This window comes from Schistocerca americana, chromosome 2, assembly GCF_021461395.2.
Source record: "Schistocerca americana isolate TAMUIC-IGC-003095 chromosome 2, iqSchAmer2.1, whole genome shotgun sequence".
Lineage (NCBI taxonomy): Eukaryota > Metazoa > Arthropoda > Insecta > Orthoptera > Acrididae > Schistocerca > Schistocerca americana.
In genome coordinates this window covers 121,967,076-121,989,487 of record NC_060120.1, presented here as the reverse complement: position 1 = coordinate 121,989,487, position 22,412 = coordinate 121,967,076, and the positions used below count along the sequence as shown (strand labels likewise).

At 44.7% G+C, this 22,412-nt stretch overlaps 1 protein-coding gene across 1 annotated transcript in view; it reads right to left on the bottom strand.

Moving 5' to 3' along the window:
* LOC124593701 (mannose-P-dolichol utilization defect 1 protein homolog) overlaps window positions 1-22,412 on the bottom strand; it is a 391,941-nt gene that overhangs the window by 252,210 nt on the left and 117,319 nt on the right. The window contains exon 3 of the mRNA XM_047132006.1: window positions 18,835-18,967. Coding sequence (XP_046987962.1) covers window positions 18,835-18,967 — 133 coding nt within the window. The remainder of the gene's footprint in view (window positions 1-18,834; window positions 18,968-22,412) is intronic.

The following is a 22,412-nucleotide window of genomic DNA, read 5'->3' as shown; positions in this document are numbered from 1 at the left end:
AGGGGCACAATAGCTCACGGACAGTAATAGAGAAGTGGGGTGTACAGCGAAAAGTTCCTTCCGTTGTCTCTCGGTGGTTCTGTGGCACGGCGCAAAGCCGAATTCGAGACTAAGAACTGATTCGTATGCTCTCTGCAACGCGAGACAAATTACGCAGCGTCCTGCCCCGCAGACTTAATTGGAAGCGTTTATTGGCGGACTAAAATTAGTTCTCTGCTGTGCTATACTATCAACTCAATCTAAATTAGGGTCGCTAACCACGCTTTGACCCGCGAGAGGGGGATTAAATTTCCCACTTCCCCAATGTCAATAATCAGAGCCCTGTAGCAATCCAACTTATTTCAAAAAGACTCCAAGATCCGACCACAGGACTACAATATGCACACCGCTTACAGTTCCCACACCGACTCCAAATGGCTCCAAGAAACTCCAAGAAACTTTCACTCACCGTTTCCAAAACAGCAAAACAATAACAATGCAACTTCAATAAGGGAAAAATGTCACACAAAACGTCACTCTCAAATTTACGACAAGTCGTTAGTGAAACATCATCACCGTCCAGCTAGGTACTGTCTCCGCAATCAGATGTAGAAACGCTGCCCCCAACTTAAAAGCAACACTCGAATAGAAAATCGGATAAAGTCTAAACGTAATTCCACGCTGATTCACAGGAACGCACTTTCCATTCTTGAAAATAATCTCTACTGGAATAATATCCAGGATCACCAATTACCGCAATTACCGACTTCAGTAACACTCTTTGGAACATCCCCCCCCCCCTCCCCCCCGGAGGGCACTACACCACCTGCTCCTGCAAGGTCTGTTGGTCGATTCCTCGATTTAGCGAGCAGCACACAGTTATACAAATTTGTTTGAGTATAGCGCCTCTCGGGCAATCAGACTCAGTAACCAGGCTGCATACACTCCCTTCCGCCAGATACCGACCCTGGCAGAGCCGACAGCCACACGAAGATCACACAGGAGCGGTCAGGAAATGATATGTTATACAACACTCATGTTGAAATCGCATATTCCCGTGGGAAACAAGAGGCACGATTTCGAACAACTGTTAATGCACGTCACGAATGAACAACATGCAACGTGAACCATTCAAACGGGTTGCAACAGAAATGGTCTCATTAGTTATCTCGTAAAATTCCAGTCCAGTGATAGAGACTCGTTGCTGGTCATCTGACAGGCTCGTGGCGTATGGATTTTCATAATTCCAGTCGGCGGCTGAATACATCATCACTGTTGAAACAGACCTCATTCGAGAAGAATACAGATTGTAGGATTCTTCGGCAGTACTGGCGATGGTTAACCTACTGACAGAACTGAACTATCGCTTCAAAGATGTTTGGCCGCACTGCTTGCAAATGCTATATATCGTTATAAAGAGTTTGCCTCCGTAGCTGAGTGGTCAGCGCGGCTGACTGCGCCTTGGGGGTCGGGTTCGATTCCCGAGCGGTTCTGAGATTTTATCCGCTTGGGGACTGAGTGTTGTGTTCACCTCATAATCATCACCATCATCATCATCATCATCATCATCGACGCACGAATCGCCGATGTGGCTAATAACGTCATACAATAATTTCATTTTTATTATGAAGTGTGGACCTGCTGCTCCAATAGCGCCCTCTTGTGTTCTTCGAGGTAAGCATTTCTCGGGTAAGCTGACGGGTGCTTATCTATATTAACAAACGCCAAAAACGTTCACCCGAGCCCAATTCCAGATTGCCGATCTAACAGCTTCGTGGGGCAACAAAAATTTGAATTTCAGTGTATCATACGATTATTGTCCGAATTTTAAAATTTGAAATGCTGTCATAATCTATTCATTAAGCGTGAAGTGATCAGAAGTTTAAAGCTGTTTTATACATAGGAGTTCGATTCTTTAAAGAACCACGTGTGGAAGGAGCGCGGCAGCGTTTACAGGTTGATGCATGTTATCTCCCTCAATCTAACATCTATCCCACAAATTTTATTGTGAGGACAATTTTTTGACGGGAACCCTGGAAAGGTCTGCGTGACCTGAATGACCCAGTTCACGCCCCTCCAATTATTTGCGTATTGTGAAACTCGTCTCTGTACATTCATTCGGCTTTCTGGGCACTGCACCGCAAATTAACCACAATTCTGGAAGTTCGTCTACTGAATAACGGCCAGTCAAAAACTGTATGTTCTTGTGATCTCTATCGTGTGTACGCCCACATGCACTGCTGACTTATGGTTTCGAATAGCCCAAAATACTCATTTGGAAACATTTTTCCTTAACACTTATTTGATGGCTGTCTACGTATTGTGTAATTTTGACCTTAAAAGTTTGGGACATCCTGTATAGCAATTACACTAATTATAAAGATCAAATACAGTGTAAATATGGACTACATTGACACAATTTCGGATGTTGTTCTGGGAGTTGTCTCCGGTGATTCTTTACAGAGATATTTATTTCTTTGATTTATTATTCCTATGTCTTTTACCATCTGTTCCATTCGCTCACTTAGTTCACAACAGTATTGCCCACCTTACCTTCCGTTAGTTTTACTTTAACAGTGATACACGGCAGTATGAATAAGTTTACCGCTGAGGAATTAGTCCACAAGCACTTCGCTTATGCGTTAACTGAAAGCAATGAAAGAGCACCACACAGACGTTATGATGAGTTGTTCCTGTATCGACGGCAACCACCTGACAGTACTTCCGCATCTGTACGAAGGTGCCTACAGGAAACCGTTTGCCTAACGCGAAACAAAAATAATAATTTAGCACGGAAAGACTTCGCTTCTGGGACGTACAACCCGCTAAGTCATCCAGATTTATAGGTTTATTTATTTATTTTTGTTAGAGCGAACGAAGTACACAATAATTGTCGCTGTTCCTACGTCAGTTTTCAAATTCGCCGATGAGTGTGTCGATGTTCGTGAATTGTATGTCGAAATAAGTCAGTTTTTTGTGAAATCATTTCGTTTCGTTTTTAATGTACACACTGCAATTGTTCGTGCAAAGACGGTGGAATTAGAAATTTTCACGTTATCAGATTGTCCTGTATAATCATTTGCTGAATTTGTTGCTGTCGACAATGATGCGCGTACAGCGTCGCTTATGACAGTCGATGACAGATTGGAAATCGTTCACAGTTCAAAAGATAGAATCGAAGTAACGACATCAACGAATTTGACAAAGAAATACAGATTTCAATTTCTGTCCCCACTACACGAGAAACGTGGGATATTATGAAAAGTACGTACAGTTATTTAGATGCGCATTTGAATGGAATGAATATAAGGATACTCGGTAAAAACAATTTGCCGAAATCTGATGCTGAAAAAATTGACTACACAAACTAATTCCTGATAAACAATAATATATTGTACATCTACAGCAGTAAATTTTAGAAGAAAATATAATTATCGTTCTGTATAAAAATTCGAGACATCGAAATAATAGTTATTCCCGCGTATCGTTCAATATGATAAACTATTTCGCCACGCTCTATTTCACGTTACACTTTTTCCGCTGTATATTAATAGCACATAAATGGCCACTACTACTAAGTCGACACTAACCAATACCACAATGAAAATGATCCTTTTCATCACACCACGAAAATAATCACTTCCATAATCACTATGAACCCTCCCCCCCACCTCCACCAGCACCACCACCACTATAAATAACTACAGCAATCTCCCGATCAACAGGATTAATGCAGATCCTAGAGCGCAGTCCGCAGCTCGTGGTCTAGTCGTTAGCGTTAGCCTCTGAATCACGGGTCCCGCGGTTGATTTCCGGCCGGCTAAGGTTTTTTTTCCGCCCAGGGACTGGGCGTTTGTGTTGTCCTCGTCATTTCATCATCATTCGGGAAAGTGGCGAGAGTGGGCTGTGAAAAGATTGGAAATTTATACAGGCGCTGACAACCGCGTCTTTGAGCGCCCCAGAAACCAATCACCACCACCACCACCACCACCACCGAGAGCGCACGAATAACCGAATAATACAAACAATGCAAAATCAACATTTTTCATCGGAAATTGTTACTAACTATAATCACAAAGCAACCTGCATGTTACATTCGAAAGCCCACTGCGTTACTCGCTGGAAACTGCCAACTTATTTACAGAATTACACTTCGTGTCACTTGCTTCCACTTACTTTCGGTCATTCACCATTCATTTTTTTCTGCTTCTGTTTTTCATTCACTCATTCACACACAACAGTTCTCATTAGCCGGAGAATCAAAGCATCGGCACAGTGAAACGAATTTCGCCCTGAATGCTTTAACATCAGATCAACGCATTTGAGCGCTTCGATGTGCATGATAACCACACAGGGGTTCGCTATGTCCGCGTCCCTTAGCTGCCCAAATCCCGGTTCGTAGACATTGCTACTATTGGTATTTAACCACTCGCTTACATTTTCACCTTCGTCTCCATAACCAGAAATTTGTGGTTTAAAAGGAACTATGATTATAACGAAATATTTCAGTCTTCGTTTACATTGTTTCGAAAATCGCTGAACTATCCACGAATAATCCGCATCTGAGTTATTCGGAACTTCCTGTATACCGATACTACAGAAACGACGATGATGACCACCAATCACATCGTCGTCTACGAGCCAAGCTACGATCACACGGAATATTTTCGCAGGTATATATGACTGGCCCGGTGAATATACGTCTATTAAAACCCAGTACGTTATGCTGGACAGCGGATGTTCCACAGAAACAAAAGTACAAGGGCTCTTCCTCCCTCCCCCACCCCACCCCAATGTCCGATCGAAAACGGTGCAAGAGCGTCTTTATTATAACTGCAGTGTGCAACGGTGTGCTGTCACGAAGGACGAGTCTGATGACAACATTCCTTGTCGGTTGTTCTAAAATGACCTACGTAGACGTCGAAGAGTCGCACTGCATGAGGCTGCAGTGATGGTCGTGCCAAGTTCCATTAATTCCATCAACAAAACTGTTTTTAGGGCCCAGAACACAGTAACCGTACAGTTTGGGGTGGAGATGATTCGCTTGCACTTTTTTGTTTTATCTCCAATTTTTTAATATAGCATATACAACAATGCGTCGGATAGGATCGGCAGCACTATAGGAGAGTTCACTGACGATGCAGTGCCGGCCAGAGTGGCCGAGCGGTTCTAGGCGCTTCAGTCTGGAACCGCGTGACCGCTACGGGCGCAGGTTCGAATCCTGCCACGGGCATGGATGTATGTGACGTCCTTAGGCTAGTTAGGTTTACGTAGTTCTAAGTTCTAGGGGACAGATGACCTCAGATGTTAAGTCCCATAGCGCTCAGAGCCATTTGACGATGCAGTTGTGTACAGGAAAGTATCGTCGTTGGACTACCGTGAGGAACTGCAGAAATGGAGTAAAGAACAGCAGCTCTCTTTGAATTTGGATAAATGTAAGATAACAGCTACAATAAAAGCAAAGAACCGTGTAGTACCTAATTACAAAATGGATGGTGAACATCCTGTGCACGTCACAGTGTAAGTATTTAGGAGATGTGCAATTTGAAGAGATCGAAAGGATCGTAAAAAGTCTTCATCACACATACGAAAGTGAAACAGAAATGCCTCGTGAATGTGAACGGGACTTTTTGGAAGAAAGAAGACGCAGTTATCGCGAAACCCCTGAGTACCTGTCTTCGAAGACAAAAGTACGACATTTCGCCAAACTTTACGTCGCGTAGGATTGTACGAGAACAACGTGAGAGAGATCAGAGCGCTTTACAGAGGCATACAGAGTTACATTTCCCTCACTCAATACGCGAATGGAATACGAAAGAAAATGGATGATATTGGTACGAGGTACCCTTCGCCATGCACAGTACAGTTGCTTACTGAGTATTTACGAACTAAGGCCGGTATTTATCAAATTTCTTTGTCAAATATCTTTGTCCAATATCTTTGTCCAATATCTTTGTCAAAGATATTTGATGGTGTAATACGGAACTTTGTCAAGTGTCGTCCAATATTTGATCAAATCTAGGGCATCGCTGTGGATTTGATCAAAGAAGTCGCTTGTCTTCTGTTCACTGCAATGGTGCCACACGGAGCGCTAGCATCGCTGCAGCATTCTGTCGTCTGCAGTGTTTTAATAAACATTGCCGGTAAATACAATTGGTGTGTGCCGACAACTACAAAATTAATAGAGATGTACGAAGCTGATGAGGCGCTTTACAACGTGAGGCACGCTGAATACAAAAATAGATCAAGAAGATTGGAGACCTGACCTGACCTGACCTAACCTAACCTAACACTCTCCTGTAGCAAGGAATCGGAGTGTTACAGTGAGCCTGTCATCTGCAGATGTAGCAGTTCTTAAGTGAATATTGTGCTTTGTGATATGAGGATACACTTCACTGAGCACATACAGAAATGTATGTTCATCCGTTCTTAAGTAATTGATGTACGACTTGACGTCTTCCATTATAAGCTCACGTAACAAGTTTTGTTGAATGCTTTTATCGTGTCGTCGTAAAACCCACGGATTCACCCAGGTATGTTTACTTTTTTTCCCCCCGCTTCTCTTCCGCAAGTGCACACAGTGCAATTGTAGTACGTGCAACTGCTGCGGTTAATAACAAGTTGTTGTTGTCAGCCATCTTGAACTTTGACGAAAAATATGATGACAGTGTAATACCCCTTCTAGCGCTACGTCAAAGATCTTTGTCAAATATATTTGACGGAATATTTGATCACATCTTTGATCAAATCTTTGACAAAGAAATTTGATAGTGTAATACCGGCCTAACCAACCATGATATTACTGCACTTGGCCATTGTCGGAAAAACGTGGTGACTTGAGACTAGCGAAAGCGCACCGCACTGTCACTGCTTTCAGGTCAGTTAGGCATATACCATCAACCCCGATTACGCGCTTACTCGCGATAAGCCGACTGAAGCAATCTCACTCCCAGGTGCAATAATACTAGGCTCGACTAATAGACGTAGACATACTACAAGAACAACAACAGTCGCCAGAGGCGGCAGCATGCCCGGCGCAACAGCGGGCGTCTCAGCAGCGGCCTCTATCAGCAAATTAAGCGAAAAATTACGGACGACGGCGGGCAGCGCTGGAGTGGACGCAGGCGGCGGGCGGCAGCGGGCAGCTAGGCGGCGTGGTAATTACCGTGCAGAGCGCCTCGGCCGGCGGCCTCTGAAGACCAGGCGAGACGCGCAAGTCCCAGCGAGGGCCGGAGGGCCCCCCGCGGGGCGGCCGCCAAACTGTGATGAATCGCCGCCACCCCGCCGAGATAATCTCAACACCGCACCAATTTCAAATTAATTTACCACACCATCCGATATGCTTGACGGGGATCCCACAATTTCGTATAGGAGCTTTGTGCCGGCTGCCGCTGCTCGCCGCCGCGCTGCTGCCGCGACCGCGACTACCTAATGGCGGGCGGGTGAAAAACGCACGGCTGCGAAATTAGGCTAACGATCGCAAGGCTGCAAGGGGTTCGCGCCAAAACACTGCCACAAGGATGAGGTTGTGCTCGATCGGCTGGTGTTTGCATTGTTGAGTCACCATTCGGTAACTCTGCTTCTGCTGTGCAGTTTCGGCCTAAATCCACCCAAGCAGATATGTGGTTAATGCTACATAGACAGTCCATATCTACATTCATGGAACTTCACACCGCCGAATCATTACATTTACAGGTCAACAGCATAAGTGGTTCTGAGGTACCAGCTATCAATCCATGCTGAAACACCCTTGCTAGTATCGAGCGAGGTGGCGCAGTGGTTGGCACAGTGGCCTCGCATTCAGGTGGTCGACGGTTCAAACCCGCGTCCGGCCATCAGGATTTAGGTTTTCCGTGATTTCCCTAAGCCGCTTCAGGCAAATGCTGGGATGGTTCCTTAAAGAGCACGGCCGACTTTAAAAATGGCTCTGAGCACTATGGGACTTAACTTCTAAGGTTATCAGTCCCCTAGAACTTAGAACTACTTAAACCTAACTAACCTAAGGACATCACACACATCCATGCCCGAGGCAGGATTCGAACCTGCGACCGTAGCGGTCGCGCGGTTCCAGACTGTAGCGCCTTTAACCGCTTGGCCACCCCGGCCGGCGCCGGCCGACTTCCTTCCTCATCCTTCCGTAATCCGATAGGACCTATGACCTCTCCGTTTGATCCCCTCCCCCGAATCAACCGACCCATATTAGTACGTGGTGTAACCCCCACAGTCGGCAATGCAGGCACTGGCTCTAGTATCCAGTCGATTGTACAGATGGCAAATACTGTCCTGGGATACGTTACGCCACGGCTGCTCGATCTGCTCACGTAGTTCTCCAAAACTTGTTGGTCGACAAGTTGAATGAGTCCCTTCTCGTAGCATCACATCCCACACATGCTCCAGTGAAGACAAGTCCGGAGGGTGTGCTAGCCAGGGAAGTTGCTGTACGTCTTGCAGAGCACGTTGTGTTTCGCGGGTGGACGGGCATTGTCCTGCTGGAACAACACATCACCTTCCTGTTGCAAGAACGGCAAAAGAACGGGTCTAACAACATTCTGCACGTACCGAGCGCTGGTAAGCGTCCCTCCAGAAACACCAAAGGTGATCGGGAGTTATAACTTATCTCACCCCTGACCATAAGGCCTGTGGTGGGGCCAGAGCGTCTTGGACGAATGCACTATCCCAGACAGCGTTCACCGAGTCTACATTGTACACGCAAATCATCATAGCTTGCGTACAGTCTGTTGTCACTGTTGAAGACGCAGCGCGCCATTCCATCTACCAAGTGTTCATCTGGCGGCACCAATCAAGCCGTGAACGTCGATGCTATGGCATGAGTGGAAGACGGGCTAGAGGCGTGCGTGCCCACAGTCTCACTGTAACAATCAGTTCGCAACAGTTCGTGTTACAGGTCTGGGCACAAAAGCCCTCTTATCTCAGCTGTGGTAGCTGTACCGTCTGCCAATGTTGCCTTTACAATAAGATGATCCTGGCGGACTGCTGTTCTGCTTGGACGTCCAGAACATCATCTGCGGATATGAGGATGTTCACTTGACCACTGATACCCGCATCGATGCACAACTGACGGAACATGTCCCACTTGTGTAGCAATTCTCTGGAAAGGCCATCCCGACACTCAGCAGGGCACAATTTGACCCTTTTCCAACCCGTTCAGTTGGCTGTATGAAGCACGAGTGGGTCTCCGAGGCATGGTTGCCTGCTCGCTTCACACGTCTGCACCAGACTGAGCTTTCTGGCTGTGAGCACTCCCAATTAAAGGGTAGACAAAGATGGCGCTCCGTTAGATGGCTATCTGTTAGCAGACGACGTATAAACCATTATCAGTATGTCTACTATCACCCAGATGGCATACGCCATGATCGGATCAGGAATGACGTTGTCCTTCCAGGTGTACCAATTTCTTTTTCCCCACAGTTTCCTTTAAAGATTAACATCATACAGAAGGTGCTCCAGAATTCATTATTCCTGGAGAAACTAGTGATCAGACTTAAAACTCTATTCGACACGAAATACTCCCACTGCGAAAAAAAAATTCCGCTCTCGCCAACTTCGTCACACGAGGCTGGCGAGTCTACACTACTGGCCCCTAAAAATGCAACACCAGGAAGGTTAGCAAATAAGACCGTCGTACATATTGAGCGTTAACAGTATAGTGGAAAGATTACGTGGTTTAATTTGTAAGTCACTTTGGGGGGGGGGGGGGGGGGGGAACACGGAGCAGATGTTTTCAATGGTGAGAGCTATGGAAATTGTGGTGTCCCGGAAAACAGTCGAGCACTCTCTTTATGGAGGTAACCAAGGACAGAACGGGCACTATGGGGCCTTGCATTATCTTGTTGACACATAACGATACGCTGACCTCGGAGATAAGGCACAGCCGCCGTTCTTAATATGTAGAAATGTAGCGTCCGTTGTCCAAATGACCGACAATGAGAACCAGAGACGATGGTATTGTGTACCCAATGTCACTGCATGCCATCACGCCAGCTGCTTACTTTTACTTTTCCGTGTCCAGATCAAATTTTTTTTCCAATAGTTAGCCACCTCTACGGCTTTGTCGTTGGCTTGTAGCAGGTCACTAAAACTGCAGGGCTCCGGCAGTAGTCGGCACATGAGCAGATGTGCCTCGTCTTGTACCTCTCCGCATCCGCAAAAAAACATCATCGTTAGTCAGCAGTCCCCACTTGCACAGATTAGTTTTGCATCTGGGTACACCAGCCCTCAGCCTATTTAGTGTTCTCCACACTGTATAAGGAAGTTTGTTTCCAGGTGCCATCTGCTCTTTTGGTATTATCTGCAGTGCGGTTTGCTCATTCTCCCATTTACGGACTCTATTATCTTCCTGTGAACCGTCGAGGATCTTGGTTCTTGCAATAAAGCTATTTCTAGACTTAAGCCTCCGAGCCTGAGTGACGTGCCCATTCAGTGGGTGTCGAGAATCTGTTTCTTTCTTTGTTCTCTCAGCGTCTGCTGCCACCTGCCTTCTGATCTTGGATGGGGCAATTCCAGCAAGTAGGTACAAAGTACCCGTTGGTGTGGGTCTGAGACAGCCTGTAACAATTCGCATTGTCTCATTTACACTTACATCAACCTGTTTAGCATGTGCAGATGCTTCCCATACTGGCGCTGCATAGTCTGCTGCAGAAACACACAGAGCAAGTGCTGATGTTCTCAGCTGCTGATCCTATATGACGAATGCAATAGCAGAGAGAATAATGTCTGCCCTTGCTGGCACTAGTCGCATGGGGCCGTTACGATCATGCATGACGATGCGTACGGCCAGTGGGCCCCATCTGGAGTTGTTCGCCGTCTAGTGTAAGTCTCTTTTATTTGGCGACTCTTAAGCGACTTGGGCGTCGATGATAATGAAATAATGATGAGAAAAACACAATACCCAGTCCCCGAGCCGATAAAGTCTTCGACCCGGCCGGGAATCGAACCTGGACGCCCCGCACGGCAGTCAGCCGCAGTGACCACACAGCTACGGAGGCGGACAACGAAAAAAATAATACCCCAGAGCAACAACCGCAGTCTCCATCTGCCACGACCCTGCTGCTGTCGAATTCCACCATGTGCTGGTAGATGTTTCTCTTCCTTATACAACACATAAAATTATATTCTCACGAAGACCCGACAAATAAATGCGATTTCTGCACGAGAAACTCGCTGCGTTATCTTTTCTTATAACTGGTATATCATAACTAATAATGAAGACCGACAGGGTTGAACCTATATGATAACAGATGCAAGAAGTTCCAGTAAACATGGGCCCGCAAACGAGATCTTTGCAACATACTTCGGATGTATAGCATGTCGGTCGCTGACTTCTGGCTAAAATGTTGTCCTAGTTAGTAAAAAATGCAGTTTTCAATTAACTCCCCAGCTAACTAGCCTCAAACTCCCTTGCTTCGACGTACATCATGTTCTCTGAACTACTTACATCAAAGAAAGTTTTGCATCACCTCGGTTCCGAGAGTTCCGGAACCTGTACAGAAAATTGGAATAGAAATCAACATAAACATCATTTCCACCCTTTTTATTGCTCATGAAAACCACACACTGCAGGTTTTACTACCATTCAGCGAGACTTTCAGAGGTGGTGCTCCAGATTGCTGTACACACCGGTACCTGTAACACCCAGCAGCACGTCCTCTTGCATTGATGCATGACTATAGTCGTCGTGGCATACTATCCACAAGTTCATCAAGGCACTGTTGGTCCAGATTGTCCTACTCGCCAACGGCGATTCGGCGTAGATCTCTCAGAGTGGTTGGTGGGTCACGTCGTCCATAAACAGCCCTTTTCAATCTATCCCAGGCATGTTCGGTAAGGTTCATGTCTGGAGAACATGCTGGCTACTCTAGTCGAGCGATGTCGTTATCCTGAAGGAAGTCATTCACAAGATGTCGAGCGATGTCGTTATCCTGAAGGAAGTCATTCACAAGATGTGCACGATGGGGGCGCGAATTGTCGTCCATGAAGACGAATGTCTCGCCAATATGCTGCCGATATGGTTGCACTATCGGTCGGAGGATGGCTTTCAAGTATTGTACAGCCGTTACGGCGCCTTCCATGACCACCAGAGCCGTATGTCGGCCCCACATAATGCCACTCCAAAACATAATCAGGGAATCTCCACCTTGCTGCACTCGCTGGAAAGTGTGTCTAAGGTGTTCAGCCTGACCCGGTTGCCTCCAAACACGTCTCCGACGACTGTCTGGTTGAAGGCATATGCGACACTCATCCGTGAAGAGAACGCGATGTCAATCCTGAGCGGTCCATTCGGCATGTTGCTGGGCCCGTCTGTACCGTGCTGCATGGTGTCGTGATTGTAAACATGGACCTCGCCATTGACGTCGGGAGTGAAGTTACGCATCATGCAGCCTATTGCGCACACTTGAGTTGTAACATGACGTCCTATGGCTGCACCAAAAGCATTATTCAACATGGTGGCGTTGCTGTCAGGGTTCCTCCGAGCCCTAATCTGTAGGTAGCGGTCATCCACTGCAGTAGTTGCCCTTCGGCGGCCTGAGCGAGATATGTCATTGACAGTTCCTGTCTCTCTCTCTCTCTCTCTGTATCTCCTCCATGTCCGAACACATCGCTTTGGTTCACTCTGAGACGCCTGGACACTGTCCTTGTTGAGAGCTCTTCATGGCATAAAGTAACAATGTGGACGCGATCGAACCGCGGTACTGACCGCATATATTTTTACTCGGGGTTAAATCAGGGGTGACTCAACAAGCAAGAATAGATTTTAGTTGTTTATTACAAACAAACTGTGCAAGATAGAAACACATTGCGCGTGTCACCGGATAGAGGGAAGTTCGAAGTCTTACGCTCGCACAGACTATAGCACACACTATGCATTGCTCGAGAAAATCTAAACGGTATCCATTTCAAACCACACACTGATCAAATGGTTCCTGTTTACTGAATCGACAACTTGAATAATTCGATTTGTCAAATCTTTAAGAGTAGATGCCATAGGTGAAAAAGAATATCTTTCATGTACCCCCACAGAAAAATTCGCAAGGTGCGAGGTCTGGTGACCTGGGAGGGCAAAACCAATGGACAAAAACTTGGTTGTCCACCTCTTCCAATGCAACGTTATGAGATGGTTTTGTTAAGATAACGCCGCATCTTAAGTGAGGAGGGGCGCCGTCATGCATAAAAATGCACTACCCGCAGGAAGCGGCTACAAGGGTAGCGGAGTACGTGTGGAGTGCACATGGGTCTTTAGGTTAGAGAATTTCCTCCCTAGGCCCGACAAGACGCCACCTGAGACGCGGCAAAGTAGGAGTAGGCAAAATGCAACAGGGAATAACAATATTAACGTGCTAATAGTAAACTGCAGGAGCGTCTATAGAAAGGTCACTGAACTGCTCTCATTAATAAACGGTCACAATGCCCACATAGTACTAGGGACAGAAAATTGGCTGGAACTAGACGTAAACAGTAATGAAATCCTAAACTCAGATTGGAATGTATACCGCAGGGACAGGCTGGACAGTGAAGGGGGAGGCGTGTTTATAGCGATAAAAAGTGCAATAGTATCGAAGGAAATTGACGGAGATCCGAAATGTGAAATAATTTGGGTGAAGGTCACTGTTAAAGCAGGCTCAACCATGGTAACTGGATGTCTCTATAGGCCCCTGGGCTCAGCAGCTGTTGTGGCTGAGCACCTGAAGGATAATTTGGAAAATATTTCGAGTAGATTTCCCCATCATGTTATAGTTCTGGGTGGAGATTTTAATTTGCCGGATATAGACTGGGAGACTCAAACGTTCATAAGGGGTGGCAGGGACAAAGAATCCAGTGAAATTTTTTTAAGTGCTTTATCTGAAAACTACCTTGAGCAGTTAAACAGAGAACCGACTCGTGGCGATAACATATTAGACCTTCTGGTGACAAACAGACCCGAACTATTTGAAACAGTTTACGCAGAACAGGGAATCAGCAATCACAAAGCGGTTACTGCATCGATGATTTCAGCCGTAAATAGAAATATTAAAAAAGGTAGGAAGATTTTTCTGTTTAGCAAAAGTGACAAAAAGCAGATTACAGAGTACCTGACGGCCCAACACAAAAGTTTTGTCTCAAGTACAGATAGTGTTGAGGATCAGTGGACCAAGTTCAAAACCATCGTACAATTTGCGTTAGATGAGTATGTGCCAAGCAAGATCGTAAGAGGTGGAAAAGAGCCACCGTGGTACAACAACCGAGTTAGAAAACTGATGCGGAAGCAAAGGGAACTTCACAGCAAACATAAACATAGCCAAAACCTTGAAGACAAACAAAAATTACGCGAAGCGAAATGTAGTGTGAGGAGGGCTATGCGAGAGGTGTTCAATGAATTCGAAAGTAAAGTTCTATGTACTGACTTGATAGAAAATCCTAAGAAATTTTGGTCTTATGTCAAAGCGGTAGGTGGATCAAAACAAAATGTCCAGACACTCTCTGACCAAAATGGTACTGAAACAGAGGGTGACAGACTACATGCCGAAATACTAAATGTCTTTTTCCAAAGCTGTTTCACAGAGGAAGACTGCACTGTAGTTCCTTCTCTAGACAGTCGCACAGATGAAAAAATGGTAGATATCGAAATAGACGACAGAGGGATAGAGAAACAATTAAAATCGCTCAAAAGAGGAAAGGCCGCTGGACCTGATGGGATACCAGTTCGATTTTACACAGAGAACGCGAAGGAACTTGCCCCCCTTCTTCCAGCGGTGTACCGTAGGTCTCTAGAAGAGCGTAGCGTTCCAAAGGATTGGAAAGGGGCACAGGTCATCACCGTTTTCAAGAAGGGACGTCGAAGAGATGTGCAGAACTATAACCCTAACGTCGATCAGTTGTAGAATTTTGGAACACGTATTATGTTCGAGTATAATGACTTTCCTGGAGACTAAAGATCTACTCTCTAGGAAATCAGCATGGGTTTCGAAAAAGAGGGTCGTGTGAAACCCAGCTCGCTCTATTCGTCCACGAGACTCAGAGGGCCATAGACACGGATTCACAGGTAGATACCGCGTTTCTTGACTTCCGCAAGGCGTTCGATACAGTTCCTCACAGTCGTTTAATAAACAAAGTAAGAGCATATGGACTATCAGACCAATTGTGTGATTGGATTTAAGAGTTCCTAGATAACAGCATGTCATTCTCAATGGAGAGAAGTCTTCTGAAGTAAGAGTGATTTCAGGTGTGCCGCAGAGGAGTGTCGTGGGACCGTTGCTATTCACAATATACATAAATGACCTTGTGGATGACATCGGAAGTTCACTGAGGCTTTTTGCGCATGATGCTGTGGTATATCGAGAGGTTGTAACAATGGAAAATTGTACCGAATGCAGGAGGATCTGCAGTGAATTGACGCATGGTGCAGGGAATGGCAATTGAATCTCAATGTAGACAAGTGTAATGTTCTGCGAATACATAGAAAGAAAGATCCCTTATCATTTAGCTACAATATAGCAGGTCAGCAACTGGCAGCAGTTAATGCCATAAATCATTTGCGAGTACGCATTAGGAGTGCTTTAAAATGGAATGATGATATAAAGTTGATCGTCGGTAAAGCAGATGCCAGACTGAGATTCATTGGAAAAATCCCAAGGAAATGCAATCCGAAAACAAAGGAAGTAGGTTACAGTACGCTTGTTCGCCCGCTGCTTGAATACTGCTCAGCAGTGTGGGATCCGTACCAGATAGGGTTGATAGAGGAGAGAGAGAAGATCCAACGGAGAGCAGCGCGCTTCGTTACAGGATCATTTAGTAACCACGAAAGCGTTACGGAGTTGATAGATAAACTCCAGTGGAAGAATCTGCAGGAGAGACGCTCAGTAGCTCGGTACAGGCTTTTGTTGAAGTTTCAAGAACATACCTTCACCGAAGAGTCATGCAGTATATTGCTCCCTCCTACGTATATCTCGCGAAGAGACCATGAGGATAAAATCAGAGAGATTAGAGCCCACACAGAGGCATACCGACAATCCTTCTTTCCGCGAACAATACGAGACTGGAATAGAAGGGAGAACCGATAGAGGCACTCAACGTACCCTCCGCCACACACCGTCAGGTGGCTTGCGGAGTATGGATGTAGATGTAGATGTCGAAGTAGAAGTAACTGGAATCTTCGTGAAGTTGAGGAAACAACCAATTTTGCAGCATGTCGAGATGTAACATTCCAGTTACTTTCCTCGTCAAAAAGAAAGATCCATTACTTTGTGAACAGAAACGGTACAAAACACATTCAGTTTCGGTGAGTGTCTTTCATGTTCGACGACGAAGACAGCATTTTGTGACTCTCGGATTCTTACGTTATGACCGTTTACTTCACTTGATAGATGAAACGTCGATTCGTCCGAAAAGGTGAGTCGTTCGGGAAAAAAATGTCCTCTGCTGTATGCTGGATAATCGAAATGGAAAATTCGTACCTTCTATTGTGGTTGCCGGGACGCAACTGCTGCAGTAATTGCTGCTTGTAAGGCTTCATACGCAGGCGTCGTTTTAGAACAGGCCACACCGTTGTTCGAGAAAGTTTCAGTTCCTGACCTGCCCGTCTTGTGGACTTCCGAGATCTCCGTATGACCGCATCTCGTATACGCTCGACATTTTCAACAGACGTGCGTGGCCGACCTGTGCTCTTCCCTCTGCATATGCAACCAACTTACAATAATTTCGTATCCAGTCATAAATCTGCTTATACACAGGTGGCTTCTTGCTGAATCGACTGCAGAATGCAAGTTGCACTTGAAGAATGAATTGACTTCGCGCAAATTCCAACACAAAAAATTATTTCTTTTGTGGTGTAGTCCCCATGTTGTCACAAACAAACAACAGCGCAGCTGTGTCGTAACTTTGAACCTTCCTCTGTGCAGTGACATGCGCAATGTATTTGTATCTTTTATAGTTTGTATGTAACACAAGTGAAACCTGATCTTACTTTTTTAATCACCCGGTACATACAAATCATCTTGACACAGTACTTCAGGCGTCCACCTAACCTCCATCTTCAAGTGAGAATGCTGTTTGCTAAATGTCGCCGGAAACTGATCCCTACCACGAATGGTGGCTATTTTATACGCTTGCTCCAGAAGTTGTTGCTGTTCCCCTTGAACATTACGTGAAGGTACAGCGCCACAAGGGTGGCAGCTGACAGAAACGATTAGTCCTACGGAGTACCTCTGTCGGGAGGCTTACGCTGCCTCCGACGCGGCTGCTAGCACACGCTCAGAGCGTACCAGTGTCTTTAAAGGTAGAAAGGATTTAGAAGCGATATACCAAAATTGTGTTTCGTTCGCCAACCAAGATCAGAGCTTTCGATGGGTCGGTTGAACATTATCTAGAACTAAGGTGGTCCTGTGTTTACAAAATCCCTTGCCATTGTGGGAAAACTTGTCCTGACCAGATGATTCGCACTGCTCACAACAGATGTGTTCAGCACCATCGCCGCACACTATTACTACAATTGAATAGTAGTAGCCAAGGAACAAAGAATGATGTATGACAAGAGATAGTAGTTCGTTTTTCTGTGGCGTTTACATCCGTCAAAAAAGCGATTCTGGTACCTAGAGTCCATGATTTTTATTATTTAAACCTTTTGTGTTGATATTTCCATAGGAACTTTCATCCATTAATATATATTTCTTTATATCTAACTAAGGATAATGGAATGTGGTCGAATTAAGTCGGGCGATGCTGAGGGAGTTAGATTAGGAAATGAGACACTTACAGCAGTAAATGAGTTTTGCTATTTGGGGAGCAAAGTAACTGATGATGGTCGAAGTGGAGAGGATATAGAATGTAGACTGGCAATGGCAAGGAAAGCGTTTCTAAAGAAGAGAAATTTGTTAACATCGAGTATAGATTTAAATGTCAGGAAGTCGTTTCTGAAAGTATTTGTATGGAGTGTAGCCATGTATGGAAGTGAAACATGGACGATAAATAGTTTGGACAAGAAGAGAATAGAAGCCTTTGAAATGTGGTGCTACAGAAGAATGCTGAAGATTAGATGGGTAGATCACGTAACTAATGAGGAAGTATTGAATAGGATTGGGGAGAAGAGGAGTTTGTGGCACAACTTGACAGGAAGAAGGGATCGGTTGGTAGGACATGTTCTGAGGCATCAAGGGATCACCAATTTAGAACTGGAAGGCAGCGTGGAGGGTAAAAATCGTAGAGGGAGACCAAGAGATGAATACAATAAACAGATTCAGAAGGATGTAGGCTGCAGTACGTATTGGGAGATGAAGATGCTTGCACAGGATAGAGTAGCATGGAGAGCTCCATCAAACCAGTCTCAGGACTGAAGACCACAACAACAACATGAAGTGATGCACCAGTTTTCATCGATTTAGCTTTAACATTTTTTTAATGTATCGAAATATTTTCTCAAAAGTTTTCATCCCCTATTTCACCCCTTAGGGGTTAAACTTTTCAAAAATGTTGAAACATGTATATTTTTTACTACTGATTGAGAAACCAAGCACTACTTTTCGTAGGTCTAGCTTCAAAATTGCCTTAATAGCAACATATTTTCAAGAAAACCTCTCATCCCCTGTTTCACATCCTTAGGGGTGGAATTTCGAAAAATTCCTTCTTAAACGACGCTTACAGAATAAGAACAATACCCTCTTCCAATTTCAAGTTTCTGTTCTTAGTAGTTTGAGCTGTGCGATGATGAGAAAGCCAGTCAGGACATTGCCTTTTATATATGTCATATACCTCCGCCTCTTTTTGCCCATTAGGTAGATCAATCATGAAGTTCTGCACCGTGGAACCTCATCAGAACTGGTCAGTGTGTCCAGACTGGCCAGCCGTCTGTCTTGATTTGGCACTCACCTGAATGGAAATCCCCGGGTGAAGCTGTAGGAGGCGCTGGAAGTGATGGCGGATAGTTCCAGCAAAACACTCGCAAAGCTGATTCCCTCCGCGCTCTTAGCATTCAGGATCTTCGTGATCTGCGGAACTTTCACTGCAAAAAGAAACGAAACACATCAGCGGTACATCTAGGTACTTTACTTTCCTATAGTGTACTGTGCAACTAAAAATATGAGTTGACAAATTGTTTCGCTGCAGCAATACTGAAAGGAAATGTAGCTCATCTTTGGCCAGAAGGTAACAGCACAATTAAATCAGGAGACTTTTTATCCTTCCGCATAAATGTTACTTATATTTGTGCGTATTAACGCCAAGGCACACAAACATTTCCTGGTTATAGAATTTTACTCAAAGCTGTCACAATTTTCTGTAAAGTGCAGCAAAATCGTATGGCATTGTTGGCTGGGACACACGAAGGGATAGGTTCAGCCGCCTAAAAGGAAAAGGTTTTCTTCCGCCACGCACACTGGATTTCCTTGCGGATATGAGGGAGTTGTGTCTTATGTGTATATGGGGAGTGTAGTAGAGTGTAATGGATGAGGGTGAAGTGTGATGTCATGTTTGTGATGTATGATGGTGATGATGATGATGATGATGATGATGATGATGATGATGATGGTGGTGGTGGTGATGATGAGAGAAGGGAGATATCCGGTGCCGGTACGTACCCTTCTCCTCTCGCATAGCACCACGGGGGCCGCAACGTTAACGCCTCTGTCCGACGGCCAGATCATTACCACACGCGTTCACTTCATGAGACACTGCGGAAACGTGTGGAGTTCAGTCTAGGACATTGGCGCAAAGACTGATGATCAGGGACTTTACGCCAACACCACCAGAATTCGAACCGGCTTATCTCCGAGCCGAGACCCACTTAAGGGCAGGGAGTAGGTCTGCCTGCGTTAATGACTTCGGCGAGGTAGTGAGCGATAGAAAGCCTATAATGTGCGGCACTGCCTTAGCTCGTGTTTCAAGCTGTGGTACGCCTACACTTTCTTAAAGGATAGTGCGTCAATTTTTGTTGCCTTTCGGGAAAATTTGTAGCTCAGGACGCAGCAATTCCGGAAGAACCATTTTAAAAAATGCGCTAAGCAATATCATCTATGTTATTCGACTGATTTTCACATTTCAAAAAAAAGTATGGGGGGAGAGGGGAGGGGACTGTATTCTAAGGCCAATCTCTACCTAGCCACCCTTTGACATCACGAACTGGCAATGATGTTTCGTTTATAAATACTATCTAGGAAGAGCCTGCTAGACGACTGACGATATTTTTGAGTACTGCAGAGCGCATGCCTTTTATCTGAGAGTTTTCATCAGATTACGTACAACTTTTAGGTGTATGGTGAAAGTCTGCTAATGCCCCGACCAACACTGCTCTTCGTTATCAACACGTTTCAGCCAAAACATAAAAAAGTAGTTGCTAGCTCCCTATTCATCAGAACCAGTACCAGCTGACCTTTTCCTTACTACTGTGAACGAAGAACGAGTTGAGAAGTCGCTGTTGCGCCGACCGAAATACGAGTAGAACAAAGAAAAATTGCAGCATTATCACAGCTTAAGATTTCAGAAAACGTTTTATGTGGTTGGAAGGTAGTCGAAACAAGTGGATCTCTCTCTCTCTCTCTCTCTCTCTCTCTCTCTCTCTCTCTCTCTCTCTCTCCTTTGTGAGGTCTAACTCGGACACCATGTGGCATTGCTCAAACATAAAAGCACAAACATCTCGTACATCTCGTAAAGGCATTTAAAAACATTTAAGACCTCCTTCTGTTTCAAACGTTCCTTCATCTGCCCGCCCCACAAAGTTTAGAGTGGACAAGCAATCATTCCACAAATTGTTGTCATGTGTTGGGACAAAAAAAACGGTGAGGTTACAAGCAATACATACGCGGAAAAATTGTAACTGTTTCCTTCGTTTACATTTGTTCCATAAAGAGCTAATGCGTGCACTGTTACGATACGAGTCCTCCACTTTTGAACTCCAGTACATATATCAAGTTTGAATCCTCAGGAAAACAGTTCTACCCAGTGACTGTATTCATTGCAGTAGTAAAGGGTACAGCAATCAGTTGCAAATGATGTGTATTGCATATCTAGATTTCGGTCAGTGTGTGGCCAAATTCACTATAGTAAATGTAAATTAAAACCACTTGCATATGCACACAGTCCCAAATTGGCTATTGATGTCAGACATGAATAGTAGAGTTCGGATATGTACATAGAAGGTTTTAATGTTGACTATGTTTGCAAATATTTTATGTTCGGAACTGTGTTGTAAATTCAGCATTTGCTAACTTCGATGTTTATTTCGAAATAAGGTGATGGGATAACTGTAGGGCATTTTTCAAGCATCGTCAAATCGAGTTAAGCCATGATGGTATTCACGTTACATATTATGCATCGTTATTCCACGATCAAACTACGTGCCAGGAGGCAAATTTTGAACCAAGGACGATTCAGAAAGCAAAAAATGGTTCAAATGGCTGTGAGCACTATGGGACTTAACATCTGAGGTCATCAGTCCCCTAGAACTTAGAACTACTTAAACCTAACTAACCTAACGACGTCACACACATCCATGCCCGAGGCAGGATTCGAACCTGCGACAGCAACAGTCGCGCGGTTCCAGACTGTAGCGCCTAGAACCGCTTGGCCACCACGGCCGGCTTCAGAAAGCAGCTAGGTCTGTCAATTAAAAAATAAATAAATACAACAACAAGGCAGAAACAGATTTGATATCTCACTACGATTTACATTTAAAGATCATCGCATTAGATGGTTACTATTTCAGCGAAGTGAGAGACAGTGCGATAGCGGAAACCGAGAGATGTTCATCTTCAAATAAGTTCGATTATGGGTCATCAACGACGACCAAAATGAGCACTAGTACACTCAAGTCCTTACCAAAATACAACGGATATAAACGCGTTCTTTACTCCGCGAGTCCTGTAATAACTCGCAAAAGCATATGAAGTGTGCCTTTAGACATTACATGACTCCCCTGAAGAAAATATGGAACAGCGTCTGAAGTTTGTGATTTTATGCAAAAACTAGTGCAAAGGAAAACAGATATTATGCAGCAAATACAAGTTAAATCGAATCGTTCATTAAAGAAATATAATTGCAGCCATCAGGCTGTTATATTCGCTAGTCATATCGCCAGTCAACTAGTGCTCTTCAATCACTGCAAGCACCTGTTGATCGGGAAAAGATCCAGCACTGGAACATTATGGAAAAACGGCCTTCAGCGAATTTTCAATTTAAAAAGCCAAAATTCTACTTTTGTGGCATTAATACATTGGTATCGTATCGAGAAATGCCTCTCCTGATGAATAGAAGTTTGTTTTACCTCTGTTATTTTATCGCCATGAAATAGTCATTAATTTGTGAATATCGCGCACTGATTAATTCTCCCAAAAATTGTTTTAAAGCAGCTAGCGTACGTTCGGTAAATGCTATCCAGTTTTCAATTGATATTCTTCACCTGCCTATCAAGTCAACCTTCTCCTGTTGCCCTGTTATACCAGCGTAAACAAAGG